Genomic DNA, 16,897 nt, shown 5'->3' with positions numbered 1-16,897 from the left:
GCCTTTGGGGAGAATCCTGTTACATCTGATGAACCAGAATCCCTCTGCACCCCTCGTGTACTCTCCGTAATTTTCCACCTGCTGCCCCACCCTGCTCCTGGCCACCGTCCCTACTTGTCCATACTGTATTCGGAAGTGAGCCCAGTTGCACACTGAGGGCTCTTTCCCCAACTGCAACAGTTCCTGAATAAAATCTGTCTTTACTGCTTTAACTACTGTCAGGCATGGTTTTTTTAAAATTGGGAAGAGGATGGTTTTGAATATTCACATAAATGTGCCAGTGCCCACACAGGCTCTTTTTGGGCTTATCTCTTAGCATTTGCAGATAAAAATTGTAGTACGTAACTTCACCACAAACTAGTCAACCCATCACATCTGAACAAAGTCAATGGTGACGTGCAGCCAGTGCTCTGGGGGGTCTTTCTAGAGCTCTGGGGAGTTGGCAGGAGTTGTGGGCCCCAGGAGGATGTGAGATCAGACTGAAGCTCTTGATGGTATCTCTCTCATACTGTTGAAATGACCTTTCTGGAAGAACAAGAGGCTCCTTGATTGCTTCTTGATTCGACAAAAATAAACCATATAAAAAAGATTTCAGGACAAATAATTTAAACAGACATCCCTCAAAAGAAGACATACAAATGCAACAGGCATATGAAAAATTGCCCAAAATAACGAATCATCAGATGAATGCAAATTAAAAGCACAATGAGATATTACTTCACACCTGTTAGAATGGCCATTAAAGGAAAACCCTGCACACTATAGGTGGGAATGTAGATTAGTACAGCAATTATGGAAAACAGCACAGAGGTTTCTCCAAAAATTAAAAGTGGATCTACTATATGATCCAGCAATCCCACCCTGGGTATTTTCCAGAGGAAATGAAATCAGTATGTTGAAGAGATATCTGCACTCCCATGTTTACTGCATAGCACTATTCACAATAGCCAAGATACAGAATTTACCTATGTGACCATCCGTGGAAGGAAGGATAAAGAAAATGTGGTGTGTGTGTGTATATATATGCATACCCCCATGGGATAATAGTATCCCATTACATATAATAGGATACTACCGAGCATTAAAAAAGAAGGAAATCAGGCTGGGTGCAGTGGCTCACGCCTGTAATCCCAGCACTTGGGGAGGCTGAGGGGGGCAGATCATGAGATCAAGAGATTGAGACCATCTTGGCCAACATGGTGAAAACCCGTCTCTACTAAAAATACAAAAATTAGCTGGGCATGGTGGCATGTGCCTGTAGTCCCAGCTACTCAGGAGGCTGAGGCAGAAGAATCGCTTGAACCTGGGAGTCAGAGGTTGCAGTGAGCCGAGATCGCACCACTGCACTCCAGCCTGGTGACAGAGCGAGACTCTGTCTCAAAAAAAAGAAAAAAAAAAAAAAGGAAATCAGCTGGGCACCCCAGTGGCTCACGCCTGTAATCCCAGCACTTTGGGAGGCTGGGGTGGGCAAGTCACCTGAAGTCAGGAGTTCGAGACCAGCCTGGGCAACATGATGAAACTCTGTCTCTACAAGAAATGCAAAAAATAGCTGGGCATGGTGGCATGTGCCTGTAATCCCAGCTACTTGGGAGGCTACGGTGGGAGGATCACTTGAGCCCGGGAGATCAAGGCTGTAGTGAGCTGTGTTGGTGCCACTGCACTCCAGCCTGTGGAACACAGCAAGATCCTGTCTCAAAAAAACCAAACAAAAACAAAGAAACAAACAAAAAAAAACGGTTAAATTTGTTAAAGAGGAAAAAAAAGAGAAAGAAAAACACAGGAAAAGAAACCATAGAAAAAGAGCAGGCAAATTTTTAAAAGAACTAGGCCAGGTGCAGTGGCTCATGCCTGTAATCCTAGTTTGGGAGGCCAAGGTGGGTGGATCATTTGAGCTCAGGAGTTCGAGACCAGCCTGGGCAACATGGCAAAACTCCGTCTCTTTAAAAAAAAAAAAATTAAAGGGACTAAATAGGATTTCTGGAAATAAACAATATAATCATTCACATTAAGTACTCATTAAGTACTCATTGGGCAGTTATACAGAAGATGAGACGTGGCTAAGAGAAAATGTGTATCACAATGAAAATATGAAGACATGGAAATACTGAAAGTTAAGAAACATGAAAGAATTTTCCAGAATGATACTTATCTTTAGATTGAAGAAGCATATGGACTCAGAAGAAAAATATAAAAATAAATACACATGTAGACATATTGTAGTGAAATTGCTAAACAATATTGTGGAATCAGTTAAGTGGGAAAAGACAGATTAAAGATACGGGAACTTAGGTTTATAAGAGAAGTCATGATCATGATCATGAAATAAGCACTGTGGGAAAGGAACTGTCAATGCAGTCTTTCATACCCAGATAAAGTATCATACAAGAAGGAGGAAACAGGGATTTTCCGAAAAGCAAAAACTGAACAGATCACCCAGCAGTGTCAATAAATAATTTTTAAAGGAAGGCAGAAGTCATCCCAGATGTAAGGTCTGGAATGCAATAAAGTATGAAGAGAAAATGAGCAGATAAGCATAGAGAAAAATCTAAGTATTTACCATAAAAACAAAAACATTGGGGTGGGATAATGGACTCAGCTCTGTCTGCTTAATGCCATTGTGCAGAGAAGTACCCTAATGCATAAGCTTTTTAATGCTGTAAAATATAATAGCTGAAATTAAATGCCACTTTTTTCAGAGGTGAATTAACAGTCTGGTGAAATTCACAAGCTTTTTGATGTATAAAACTTGATAAATGGAACGATTCCATCAATAGGCAAAAGTGTAACAACGTATCTAGATGGACAGTAATTTCTGCACAGGTCTCTGTTTAGTAAATACATCACTGTATACCGATCAGGAATCTTGCTCCAATAAAGGAACATAAAGATTAAAAAAAAAATTGGCCATTTTGGGGAAATATAAAAAACAAGTAACTAAAATACTGAATGAAAATAACATAAGATGGAAGAGGGGTGAATATGGCTCAGGCGTTGTATGGTTCTTGTTTTGTTCAGAAAGAGGGTAGAAATAGCAATTGTAGATTTGATGTATGCATGAGAAACTCTGAAGATCAGCCACAAGTGTTAAGAGAAACAGCAGTTAACTTCTAACTAATACCCGCATGGGAACGATCTCCACCATGGTCAGGATCTCTGGGGGAAAGTGAAGCCAGGAGAGGACCGCAGTGGGGTGCAATTGTGTTTACAGACATTAACTTCTTTAGCAGGGTCCAGGTATGTTGGTGCTCATTCTCCAAACCCTTTCATAAGTTTGAAATATTTCTTTAAAGTAGAATTCAACAGTTTTTAGTGTAGTTTTGTTTTCTATAGCAGTGGTTCTCAACTGGGCTTGACTTTGCCCCTCTCCATCCCTGTATCACCTTCTCAGAGGAGACACTGGCCATGTCTGGGGACAGTTTTGCTCATCACTGCTGGGGGTGGTCTGCTGCCCCTTGCTGCCCCTTGCAGTGCACAGGCTGGCCCTCCCACCGCAAGGAGTTACCCAGTCCAAAACATCAGCAGTGCTGAGCTTGAGAAGCCCTATCCTTTAGGATAAGAATATGTGTTTTTTCAAAAGTTAGATTTTCTCCTCTGCTATTTAAAAATAAATGGAAAAGCAGCAATAACACATGGTGACTTTGTTTGCAGTACTTTTCATGTACATAATCACTTTCAGAAAGTAAAAAGGCTTGATAAAGTCATCAGGAAAATGCCCAACTTCATAAATGGGCAGCATAATATTTTAAAGTGTTAAAAATTAATCTTTGGTTGATTGCTAAAGTGGCATGAACATAGCCACAACTATGGTGGGATGCTCTTGATTGGAGTTTCTTTATAAGATGAAGTTTCCAAGAAACAGTTAATTGCTTTCAGTTTCTCCATCTTCAAGAAAGGGACAAAAAGGTAACTGATAAAGAAGCTGTTTCTGTTTTCTTGCTAGTGGAACATTAGTATTCGACAGTAGTACTGTACTAAATTCTGGGGCTGCTATTGAAATGTCATTAAATCCCAACTTTACACATCTGGCATGCTGCCTAAATGCAGCTCAGTGTATTAAAGTGTAGATTACAGTCCAACAAATCAATGCTCTCGAATTGTGGGTTTATGTAAACCTGCAATTAAAAACAGTGTGCAATCACTTTCTTTGCCTACCTGATGAGGGGAAGAGAAGCAAGCTGTTTTTTTTCAGGGTGAAGAGGTGAGAATGCCAGCTTAAAATAGAATCATTCCCCGGCACATGCTTTAAGATGTGGCTTTGGATAAAGGCAGTTTCTGGCTGGGCATAGTGGCTCGCGCCTGTAATCCCAGCACTTTAGGAGGCTGAGGTGGGTAGATCATCTGAGGTCAGGAGTTTGAGACCAGCCTGGGCAACATGGCAAAACCCCGTCTCTACTAAAAATGCAAAAATTATCCGGATGTGGTGGCACACGCCTGTAATCTCAGCTACTTGGAAGGCTGAAGCACAAGAATAGCTTGAACCCAGAAGGTGGAGGTTATAGTGAGCTGAGATTGCACCATTGCACTCCAGCCTGGGTGACAAAAGGAGACTCTATAAAAAAAAAATCTGTGAGTTATTTGTGGGTAATGGGGAAAAGCTAAGAAATGAGGCAGTGGCCAGGCACGATGGCTCACGCCTGTGATCCCAGCACTTTGGGAGGCCGAGGCGGGTGGATTGCCTGAGGTCAGGAGTTCGAGACCAGCCTGGCCAACATGTCAAAACCCCGTCTCTAATAAAAATTAGCCGGGCGTGGTGGCGGGCACGTAAATATTCCAGCTACTTAGAGGCTGAGGCAGGAGAATTGCTTGAACCAGGAGGCGGAGGTTGCAGTGAACGATATCACGCCACTGCACTCCAGGCTGGGTGATAGAGACTCTGCCTCAAAAAAAAAAAGGGGGGGGGGCAGTAACAGCAGGACAGGAACAGTGTATGGTGTGTGGGGAGTGCTTATTTTTGAATGATGCAGAGAACACCCACAGGGCTCCTGCGGAAAGGCAGGCCCTTCTCCCACCCCTGCAGAAGAGCAGCTCAGTGAGGTCCTTCCAGAAGGAGAGACTGCCATCTAGCAATTAAAAATGGCAGGATGGGGAAGAACAGAGGCTCATTTGGTGCCTCTCTTGCAGAGTTTGGAGTACAAGGAGGTGCTTCCAAAGTAACAGGCACCATACTATTTCTAGTGGCAAAGAGCTGACAGATTCATATTAGAAAAGGACTTAGGCTAGGCCGGGCGTGGTGGCTCACGCCTGTAATTCCAGCACTTTGGGAGGCCGAGGCGGGCGGATCACGAGGTCAGGAGATTGAGACCATCCTGGCTAACACGGTGAAACTCTGTCTCTACTAAAAAATACAAAAAAATTAGCCGGGCGTGGTGGCAGGCACCCGTAGTCCCAGCTACTCGGGAGGCTGAGGCAGGAGAATGGCATGAACCCGGGAGGCGGAGCTTGCAGTGAGCCGAGATCACGCCAGTGCACTCCAGCCTGGGCGACAGAGCGAATACTCCTTCTCAAAAACAAAAAACAAACAACAAAAAACAGAAAAGGACTTAGGCCATAACTATACCCACAGGGCAAAACAATGTCAGCAATAGCAGCTTCCTTCAAATTCAAAGGAAAAATTTATGCACTGATACAGTTAAAGATACAATTTTATCTTTTATAGCAGGTAGCTGTGGCTGTCAGTCAGCTATCAAAAACAATTCAGAAAGAAAAACTTTCCTGACTTGGTCTTTTAATCATTTTGGCCAAAGCAAGGCAAAAAAGAGCATTCTCTTCCAGGAAATCTTACTTATGTATATATTTTTTATCATAATAGAAAAATCTCTGTATAGAACTGCTTTGGCTACACTTCTTGAGGGTAGACTGTGTTCTGGACACAAAAGGCTTTTCTTTCTCAGTGATACACCTGCCTTTTTGTTGTTTTTTTTGTAAATCAGTTGTCCCAAGAATCTTCTCAATGATAGAGTTGTAAATTAGCCATGCCTTCTACGAAACCCAATGTTAATATTATATGACTGGAAATATGAAAGAATATAGAATCAGAATAAGAATTTTATCCTTTATTCATTTTTAGATAATTTCATCTTACTCAAAGGAGATTTGGTGACTGAAAAGGGACAGTATTCAAAAGTTAAATTGTAATCTGATTTACATTTCAAATACAGAATCATCAAATTTCAGTATCTTTTCCTGTCCTTGAGAGAGATAATGTATTTGGTTAAGTGTTTTTATTTAAGGTAAGACTAAGATAGCTGACAGGTGCTCATGCGGGAGGAAGACCAGTTCTCCTTATTTCAGTTCTTCAGATGCTGGCAGACTCATTAAGATGCTGAAATTTGTATTATGCCTTTTTCTTTTTCTAGCTTTGTATTATCTGTAACTGCATAAAAATTATCCCCAAATTTAGCACTTAAACAAACATTTTGGTTTGTCTCTCAAAAGGCTGCAATCAAGGTGTTGGCTGCAGTCATCTCAAGAGTTCCACTGGGGTGGATCCCCTTCCAAACTCGTGTCTTGTTGGCAGGATTCAGTTGGAGGCTATTGGAATGAGGGCCTCAGTTCCATGTTAGCTGTCGGCTGGAAAGTTCTGCTTCTTGTCACATGGGCCTTTCCAAAGGACACCTCACCTTCTGAGCAGGGAAGCACGAAAGTAAGAGTGGGCAAGGAGACAGAAGCCAGAGCCTTTCTGCCACCAAACCTCAGGTGTGCTCTCTCCCTTCCCCATGTTCTAACAACAGGTCACTAAGTCCAGCTCACACCCAAGGACAGGAGGTTATACAAGAGTGCACACCAGCGGGCAGGCTTCACTGGGAACCATCTCAGAAGCTGCCTACCACTAGCTTTGGTGTTTCAGATGAAAAGCTAATGACTGAGGAAGTGACTGCCTGCACACATGGATTTGAAGGGCGCAGGGCTACACATCAGCACCAGCTGCACATTTCCTATCTGTTCCTTGTGCTCATTCTCAGAGTGGAATTTCTTATGAGGTGTACACACAACAGTGATAAAATAACTCAAGGGTACAGAAAGAACTCCCCTACTATTCACATAATTTTTTGGTTTGAAATTTGTGAATACTACTCTAAACCACCACTTAGTAGGACCAATATTATCAATGGAAAAATAAAGCAAGATTTGGAAAGCATGGCTGAATACCTAGATTTCTGATGAAAATTCCTTTAGCAATCAACAACTACTCAAAATGTTTCAACATGCTTGTAATCCCAGCTCTTTGGGAGGCCAAGGCAGGATTGCTTGAGCCCAGGAGTTCGAGACCAGCCTGGGTAACATAGTGAGACTCCATTTCTTTAAAAACAAAAACAAAAACAAAAAAATCAGCTGGGCCGGGAGCAGTGGCTCACTCCTGTAATCCCAACATTTTGGGAGGCCTAGGCGGGCAGACTGCTTGAGCTTAGGAGTTCCAGACCAGCCTGGCAACATGGCCAAACCCTGTCTCTACAAAAATAATTTTAAAAAATTAGCCAGGTGTGGTGTGGTGCGTGCCTGTAGTCTCAGCTACTAGGCAGGCTAAGGTGGGAAGATCTCCTGAGCCCAAGAGGTCAAGGCTGCAGTGAGCTGAGACTGCACCACTGCACTCCAACCTGGGTTACAAAGCAAGACTCTGCCTCAAAAGAAAGTTTCAATAAAATGTGTACTGGCTCAGAGGCCTAAATGGCATCAGATATTGTGGAGTATGACAAAGGTTGGACGGTAAGAAGACTTTTAAATAACACTTGTTTCTTGATCCTAAATAACACAAAGTAAAATTCCTCTGTAACAATTTACAGAGACAGACCAGTGGTAACTACCTTCTTTCTTCTTTCTTTGTGCCCTGATCTGTGCCTGATGCTTGTGAAACTCAGAGTAGTTTCTGCCTTCTTTTGCTCCCCATTCCGTGTTCACCCGTCTTGAGGTATACTCATCCATGTTTCTAAGCTGTGCTATGGCTGGTGCACTGTGCACCCCGAAAGGACACCTTGGCTCTCCAGCCCACTCTGTGACAGTCCTCACTGCCTCTTCAGTGACCAGATGCAGCAGACTGGAACCTGCAGGCAACCTGGGACAAAACGCATTTTTTTCTTTAGTTCATCTTCACTTGAAGATTAATGAATTTGAAAACATAAAATGGTTCTAAGTGTAATAAAATAAGGTTGCCCTTATCATAACTAGGATTATTGTATTTTGGAAGCTAGTGGATAGGAAAAGCCAACTTTGCCCTGGAAGGAAATACAGATTCTGTTGGTATAAGTGATCTAAATTCTTTGCCACTTCTAGACTTTAGAAATTGAGGCAAGCAAGGAAATCAGAACAAGTTTTTAATTCTAGTTCGAGTCAAAATTCATTTCTGTAAAATGCCAAATCTAGGATTAAGCATATTCTCATATGGCCTGGAAGTTCATCTCTAATAAAAATCTACTGCTTTTAAAAAACTTACACTAGACAGTGCATACTAAACATGCACCCTAGTCATTAGCTTTTTAGGCTTTTGTAGTCATTAAACCAATTGCAAAAATACATTTTTAAAAAGTTAAAGGAAATTCAGAGTTTTGAATTATTAGCAGAGGTATATAAAACATAAGTGATTTTGCAGAAAACTAAAAAAGATATCCAAGATAATCTTGTTATTTATAGTAACTCGAATCCAATCATTCTCCAAAACTCAAGAGATATGGCACACAAATGTTTAATTTCTAGAATACACATCTCCTTTAGATTTAAAAAAGATCAGAAAAGCAAGAACACAGGAGCTCTTCCTGCCTAGTATCAAGCCTGTATACTGTTAACAAACATTGCTTAGTAAGAATTCACGGTGCCAAGGAATCATGGCAGGAAAACTGTAGAACACAGTGTTACATACATTTAAAGAAAAGGAGAAATATAGTGCATTGAAAAAATTACAGAATAAATTACATTTCAATTCAGAATGATTGACAAGCTTACACGGAACATCTGGGCTGCTAAACAGAAGTGCTTGACTTTTAAAACCTTCAGCTGGGCTGGGTGCTGTGGCTCACTCCTGTAATCCCAGCACTTTGGGAGGCCGAGGCGGGCAGATCACGAGGTCAGGAGATCGAGACCATCCTGGCTAACATGGTGAAACCCCGTCTCTACTAAAAATACAAAAAATTAGCCGGGCATGGTGTTGGGCGCCTGTAGTCCCAGCTACTTGGGAGGCTGAGGCAGGAGAATGGCGTGAACCCGGGAGGCGAAGCTTGCAGTGAGCTGAGATCACACCCTGCACTCCAGCCTGGGTGACAAAGCAAGACTCCGTCTCAAAAAAAAAAAAAAAAGTACTGGGGACTGGGGTTCTTGAGACACTGGTGCTGACTTCACTTCTGTGGGCTTCGGTCTTCTCATTAATACACTTGGGACAGACAGTCTTTCTTGGATCTTTAAAACCACCCAAAACTCAATGATCCTTCTGGGTCTAATCAGTGTGATTCAAGGCATATTATTTTTAATACTTGCAATAAAGTGACATGAACAATATATAGCAGACCCCATTTTGCAATAAGAGCATAATCTCCTTTGAGAATTATTCCTGAAATCACAACCAGGCTTCTCCCGTCCCCTCTCATCAGTGAACACACTCCTGAAACAGGGAAGCATTCTTCTCATCAGACATTGGCAGAACCATACAAATGTTCAGAGGCAGACTTTCAGGAGGTTCTTTTAAAGTCTAACAATTCTATGAAACATGACAAAGACACTGACATAAGCGCTGTCGGGTTAAAGGAGTCTTTGAAATCTCTTTTGTGATGTGAAATGTGAACATTCTTTGCTTTTTGTTAAACGTTTAGATTGCAACTCTCCCCCCACACAAAAGGAATATCATACCTTATTCCTACATGCTTTAGATGTTGGGATTGGTAGGTTTCCTGCAACAGATCTGTGGGCACTTGGGAGATGATATGGTGAATTGCAGATGGAAGATAATGGTGACAGTATTATACAGGTATATTTAATGCTGTTTCTGAATTGAAGATATTTACCCCCTCCAGATTTGCATTTTGTGTTAAATGTGTTTAACACTGGGACACTGTGTGGGGTACCCTGCGTGACAGTTAATACTGTGTAATGAATTCCACAAGATGGCTAAATTTTATGTCTTCTGTTATTAAATTTTATGGCTTTCATTTTAGTAAGCAATTTGTAAAGTTTTCTCACTGATCTCAAAGATTAAAGGCTGTATATAGAGCAATTAGGATTATTCTGGCAATAATACCTAAGATTTATTAGTTCCATTCTCACCTCTTCCAAAAGCAGAGACAAGTTTAGGAAATAAATGAGCTCTAATGCCCATCTATGATTCAGTGAAGGTGTGTAACATATGACAGGCTAAGGCTGGCTTAGCTATTGATCATTCGATTCTTTAGTTGTATCCCTGAAAATACAGACTGACCCCAAACCAATGTTCCTAGACAACATTAAGTTGTGCCTTCACTGGATTAAGCAGCAGCATTATAACCTCTGTCTGCATTTTGCATCTTTTTTACATTCTGAAGAAATGTTCCTATATACAGACCCTCATGCTGTAGTTGAAGAGGAAATTAGCCTCTGCACATAAGTTTTTCTACTGTGAAAAGCAAAAACTGTTTGTTTTAGCAGCCAGAAAATTCAGAACCAAACTGTCTAAATGTTACTTGCTAGGTTGACTTGTATAAAACTGTGTACTTCTGTTCTATTTTACTGTTAGGTCTTCTTTAAAGGCTCTGTATTTTGTAGGCCTCTTCAAGACCTTATAAAATAGAAATCAAATTTCAAAAACAAAAATAGAGTTACAAGTGACTATATAGTTTAGCATACTGTATTATTTGTTATTATAATCTAAAGATTAAATATAGGTTTAACAGCTATTTTAAAAAATGAATATAATTTTACATAGAAAATATGCTAACTTCCCTTTTATCATCATGAATAAGATCATAGTTGTTGTTATATTAAGTATTTATTATGCTGCTCAAATGTTAGCTGGCATAAATTACCTACTAAAATGCTTATTTAGCATAACTACTGAAAAAACTTAGCTGTCTCTGGTATTAGTTCACTGAATATTATATGCATCGTCTTTTCATGTTTCCACGTTGTATTTTTAAAACAAGAAACTATGCTGACTTAAAAAAATTTAAATCATGAATACATTATGTGTAGGTTTTTCTGTCTCCTAAATATTATTTACTCTTTTAAAAAACAAAAACTTTGATATAAGAAAGCATTCTGAGGCAGTGTATGTGTATCATATTTAAGGTCACAACTTTCACTAATCTGACAAAACACATATATGTAATATTTAAAAGTTAATGAAATCCAGTGAAACTTCAACTTATTTCATTGAGAATTTACTACCAAAATGTAGAAAACAAGAATTTACCTCTTTTAAATGGCATGTCTGTATTACAATTTGATAAATGAATTCCTTTCCATACATACCTTAAGATCCACAACCTTGGTGGCATAAATAACATGATTAAAGGGTCAGGTACAATGTATATTTTAATATGGGATTTGTGTAGTGATTTAGAGCATAAATATCACACAGTGAAAAATTTATCACAAACTGAATACAGTAACAAAAGGAAAGAAAGAGCTTATGTCCACATTACCAAGGTCTTTACAATAAGTAATGGCGTCCAGGTCCAACACAGCATATTTGCATACAAAGCCGCTGATGTGAACACTGAATCTGTCCTGTAGGTCTTTCATCTTGATTTAATAAAGTTTGTACAGTATCAAATAATATCAAAAGCCTAAAAAACACAATGAGCTTTTATATTATGTTTATAAATTATTGTTTATATACCATAAAAAAAGTCAAAAGTGCAGTTTAAAAAAAAGCAGAAGTTGTTATTCTTGATAAGAGCTAGAAAAATGTCTTGTCCTAGGTAAGAAGCAATCTCAAGGCTCATCCAGTTTCTAAGGAATTTTAACTGGCATCTAACCTTGGTTACCACATGTGGTAAGCAAAACCAATAGACCGGGAGCTATGTAACAATCTAGCGAAGAGAAACATTGCAAATAAATGTAATTATAGGCCTCTCCCAAAGTGGATGAAATGACTGTTTACTGGAATGAATGGGCTATCACTGAATGTGACTATACTTGGTAAACTTCAAAGGCTTGATAGAAATTTTTCTTTTTCAAATTTTTAGTCATAGCTGGCAATGGTACATATATCCCAGGATTATGAAATTTTCTAGTATAACTGAGAAAAATATAATTGAAAGGTAATAAATCATATCATCTATTATTTCTCACAGAAAATAAGGAATAAGGGCCCAGTAATTAAAAGGCAGAAGTACAGAGATTAGCCAAGAAGAAACAGATGGATGAAATACGACTGGGTCTTAATTGGCACAGTAACTAGCTGTATTTTGACACATTCAAGAACAAATGCCTATACTGAAGTATGTGGTACATTAACCACTTGTATTTATGTAAGAAAATGAAATGGTAAAACTATAGGCTTATAAAACAAATTAAATTTAGAGAAAGGAAAAAATAAAAGGAATGTAAAGAAAAATCTTAAAGTTTATTGTGGCATCAAAATATTGACAGAGCTGTATCAGTCAAGAGCAGTCTTCTTGTTGCTAAAACGAATGGGCAGCCTGAGCCTGGCTCCATCCAACCACCTCTTCCAATGCTCTTTAACTGGCGGTGCTTCCTATAAATGACACCAAGCAATACAGATTATTGTTTCCACTGAATAGAGTAAGTTTCTTGATTGGTTTAACATATATAGACTGCCTGAGAGAATAAAAACATCACCATACAATAGGTTAACGGTAAATCAAGGTCTTTGTAGTTGTGATGGGAGAAAAGGGTTGGCTGCTGGAAACAGTATGATTCCCTGGAGGCTGCGTACGTACACACTTAAGAATTCACATCACCATTAGCAGAAGATTAGAAGTCAATGGATATGGATGCTTGTGTAGAATCTTCTCGCCCCCTGACATAAATTTCACAGGGAATCTCCTCCATTACTCGGTCTTCCAGGGCCTGCTCAGGGCACTCGTGTCCCTGTTTGAAAGTGTAACTACTTTTCTTGAAGGTGCTATTAAATGTTTTCATTGGCTGTGGTTGTGCAAAGTCATTTCGGAAAGGAAGTTCCATGGAACCGAGGTTGGTCCTGCTTTGTTTGACGCTGGAGGCCTGCGACCCACAGTGGTGGTCGTGGATGCAGCGGGAGGCGGTGGAGGAGCGCCGCATCTTCTGGTAGTTGTCCAATTCTTCCGACAAGTCTGCCAGGTCTGCAGAAATCTCTTTGTCCCTTAGTGAAAACAGTTCATAATGAGGAGGATCAAACACTTCTTGGAACCCGGTTTTATTAAAAGCAGTTTTGCAAGCCATGACCTTTTTTCGAGGCTGTTTCACTTGTACTAAAATAGAAATAATGAGAAGGACCAAGACAATCCCTGAAGTAATGCCAATAATTGTCCCATGAGTCTTAGTGATTTGTTCAAATACTCCTGCTTTTTTCTTTTCTGTAGAAAGAAAATGAGAAATGTTAAGTTTTCAAAATACATTAATATGAATCCTGGTACAAATTAGGTATTTTTAGGTAAGACAGAATATTTGGGCCAAATATACTACAGACAATGCAATTTACAATTAGGTTTTTAAACAAATAAAGCAACCCTATTATAATTTCTGGTTAAAGTTACCAATCGCAGTACTGATAGATTACAGAAAAGATAAAGTTCTTGGTCCATTTCTTCAGAAGACACATAAATGCATACATTCTGCAAATCAAATCAAATACACAAATATAGACTACACCAAATAAATACTCTTGTTCTATCAAGTTTAGCTTTCTGCTTTATGGTGGTTTGACCAACTGCTGTGTTCAGGTATACCCACATCTACTGATGACCCCAGGGAGAGCAAACTAACATCATCAGACTAACCCATCCAGTATATTATCATGACCTACTGTTTTTGAATGATTAATTGAAAACACTTCATGTCCAGTATTTACAACAGCCATATCAGATTATATCATCTTTCCACAGTAAGGTATTTATTGAACTCTTACAGCAGGGGTCCTCAACACCTGGGCCACAGACAGGAACTGGGTCTCACTGCAGGAGGTGAGCTGCGAGTGAGCAAGTGAAGCTGCATGTGTATTTGCTGCCGCTCCCCATCACTCGCATTACCCGCAGCACTGCCTCCTGTCAGATCAGCAGTGGCATTAGATTCTCACAGGAGCAGGAGCCCTATTGTGGATAATAATAATGGATTATTATTATCAGTGTGCTTACTTCTGTTAGGAAATAAACTCCTGGCTTGGAAGCAGAAGTCCAATAGAGTAGTATTAAGTATTTCAGTGTAAAGAAACAAACAAAACATATGAAAGTCAAGAAGTGAGGCAGCTTATTATTTTCCCATTCAGTATGACAGAAGCCCAAGTGCATGTGAGGGATATAGGCTGTGAGCTCCTTAGGAGAATCTAATGCCTGATGATCTGTCACTGTCTCTCATCACCCCCAGATGGGACTGTCTAGTTGAAGGAAAAAGCTCAGGGCTCCCATCTGCATTATGGTGAGTTGTATGATTATTTCATTATATATTACAATGTAATAATAATAAAGTGCCCAATAAATGTAACACACTTAAATCATCCTGAAACCAACCCACCTGCCCCACCCCTGTTCTGTGAAAAAACTGTCTTCCACAAAACCAGTCTTTGGTGCCAAAAAGGTTGGGGACTGCTGTCTTAGAGGATAAAAGGAAGATCACCTTTAGTTCTGACACAGTGATCTGATAACCAGCTTGCAGACATTCAACCATTACCACAAGCTGCATTTATCTTTCAGTGAGTACACACCGGGAATGCAGCATAGGCAATATTAGGAAATAAAAAAAGCAGTTCATAGAATGTTTCCGCTTTTATGTTGTAAGACGGAATCTGCAAGTTGATTTTTATTAAATAGTGTTTCCACATACTTCAGGCTAACCTCTAAATTATTTTGACAACTAAATAAGGTATGTTTACAATACAAATGACAAACTTCAACAACAGTAACAAAATAAGGGCAAGGCATACCACGATATACTTTTTTTTTTGGATGAGATGGAGTTTTCACTGTTGTTGCCCAAGCTGGAGTGCAATGGTGCGATCTCAGCTCACTGCAACCTCCGCCTGCTGAGTTCAAGCCATTCTCCTGCCTCAGCCTCCCAAGTAACTGGGATTACAGGCGCATGCCACCACGCCTAGCTATTTTTTTTGTGTTTTTAGTAGAAACGGGGTTTCACCACGTTAGCCAGGTTGGTCTTGAACTCCTGACCTCAGGTGATCCGCCTGCCTCAGCCTCCCAAAGTGCTGGGATTACAGGCGTAAGCCACCACGCCCGGCCACAATACACTTTCGAACAACTTAACAGTTTGTAGACAAAAAATGCTTTTGTTTAGAGTATGCTTTTCACCACATCCCAGGTCTATGATCCATTTAAAAGAACATTTATGTTTCCATTTCCGTCAAAGCAGCTATGCTAAGCACTGTTGTAGACAATAACATTTTAAGTTCTTAATGAAGGGCAATAGCCACTCTTTTCTCCAAAAGGTTGGCCTTTACATCAAACTCACCTTTACAATGATTTTCATCCCAAGGGTATGCACAATTTTGGACACCATTACAGACTAAAGAATTATTGATGCACATGTTGCTATGGCAAAAGAAAGTGCTGCTTGTGCAGGGAGCTGCAGGAAGAGAAAACAGTGTTGCGAAGAGCAGGCATACCACCTGATTTTGATTTATTTCATACATAACAAATCTGACTTTATAAGAGTACTTTCTTACCGCAAAGGCCTTTCCTTGAATAAACTCTGTACTATTCAAACAGTAAGACAAATGTCAATATTCTCTGATGCTGGCTCAAACTTTTTCTTATGCTAGGCCCCAAAAGGTCACTTTTAATGTAATGATAATGAATGTATTTTCAATGGTTCTTATGGAACCAATATACAGTCTGGTAGATTTTTTTTTTTCAAAACTTTGAAAGACAATGTTGGCAAGGATGTGGAGACACTGGAACCCTTCTGTACTGAGGGTGAGAATGTAAAATGGTGCAGTCGTTGTGGAAAATTATCTGGAGGCTCCTCAAAAAGTTAAAGATAGAATTATCTTATGATCCAGCAATTTTAAGCTACCTACTCCAAAGAACTGAAACCAGGAACTCAGTTACTTGCATACCAATGTTCACAGCAGCATTATGCACAACAGCCACAAGGTGGGAACAAACAAAATGCCCATTGATGGGTGGATGGATAAACAATGTAGCATCCACAAGACAATGGAATGTGATTCGGTCATAAAAAGAAACGAAATTATGATACATACACCACAGACAATGCCACATATTTCACTTAGCATAATTATTTATAATTAAACTTTTTTTTTTTTTGAGATGGAGTCTTGCTCTGTCGCCAGGCTGGAGTGCAGTGGCGTTATCTTGGCTCACTGCAACCTCCACCTCCCGGGTTCAAGTGATTCTCCTGTGTCAGCCTCCCGAGTAGCTGGGACTACAGGCATGAGCCATGCCTGGCTAATTTTTGTATTTTTAGTAGAGATGGGTTTTCACTATGTTGGCCAGGCTGGTCTTGAACTCCTGACCTCATGATCCCAAAGTGCTGGGATTACAGGTGTGAGCCACCGTGCCTGGTCCTATAATTACATATTAATTATTGTATGAGAAGTATTGTATGATTCCACTTATTGAGGTGCTTAGAAGAGGCAAATTCATAACAGAAAGTAGAATAGAGGTTACTAGGGTCCAGAAAGAGGGAGGAATAGGGAGGTGATGTTTAATGGGTACAGAGTTTCAGTTTGGGAAGACAAAAACTTTCTGAATATGGATAGTGGTAATGGTTGCACAATAATGTCAATGTACTTAATGCTACTGAACCG

The 16,897-nt window shown here is 39.9% G+C and overlaps 1 protein-coding gene across 4 annotated transcripts in view; it reads right to left on the bottom strand.

Moving 5' to 3' along the window:
- Positions 1-11,469: 11,469 nt before the first annotated feature.
- NETO2 (neuropilin and tolloid like 2) overlaps positions 11,470-16,897 on the bottom strand; it is a 70,088-nt gene continuing 64,660 nt past the window's right edge. For 3 of the 4 annotated variants that reach the window (XM_032157269.2, XM_032157268.2, XM_032157271.2), the window contains exons 8-9: positions 15,577-15,690; positions 11,470-13,475 (exon numbers count right to left, since the gene is read on the bottom strand). In XM_032157269.2, the coding sequence (XP_032013160.1) occupies positions 12,895-13,475; positions 15,577-15,690 (695 nt within the window). In that variant the 3' untranslated portion in view covers positions 11,470-12,894. The remainder of the gene's footprint in view (positions 13,476-15,576; positions 15,691-16,897) is intronic. The other variant, XM_032157270.2, reaches the window with a different exon arrangement.

The sequence above is a fragment of the Hylobates moloch genome, unplaced genomic scaffold (genome assembly GCF_009828535.3).
Source record: "Hylobates moloch isolate HMO894 unplaced genomic scaffold, HMol_V3 SCAFFOLD_6, whole genome shotgun sequence".
Taxonomy (NCBI): Eukaryota; Metazoa; Chordata; class Mammalia; order Primates; family Hylobatidae; genus Hylobates; species Hylobates moloch.
The sequence above is the reverse complement of the archived record's forward strand: the minus strand, read 5'-3'. Positions and strand labels throughout refer to the sequence as shown.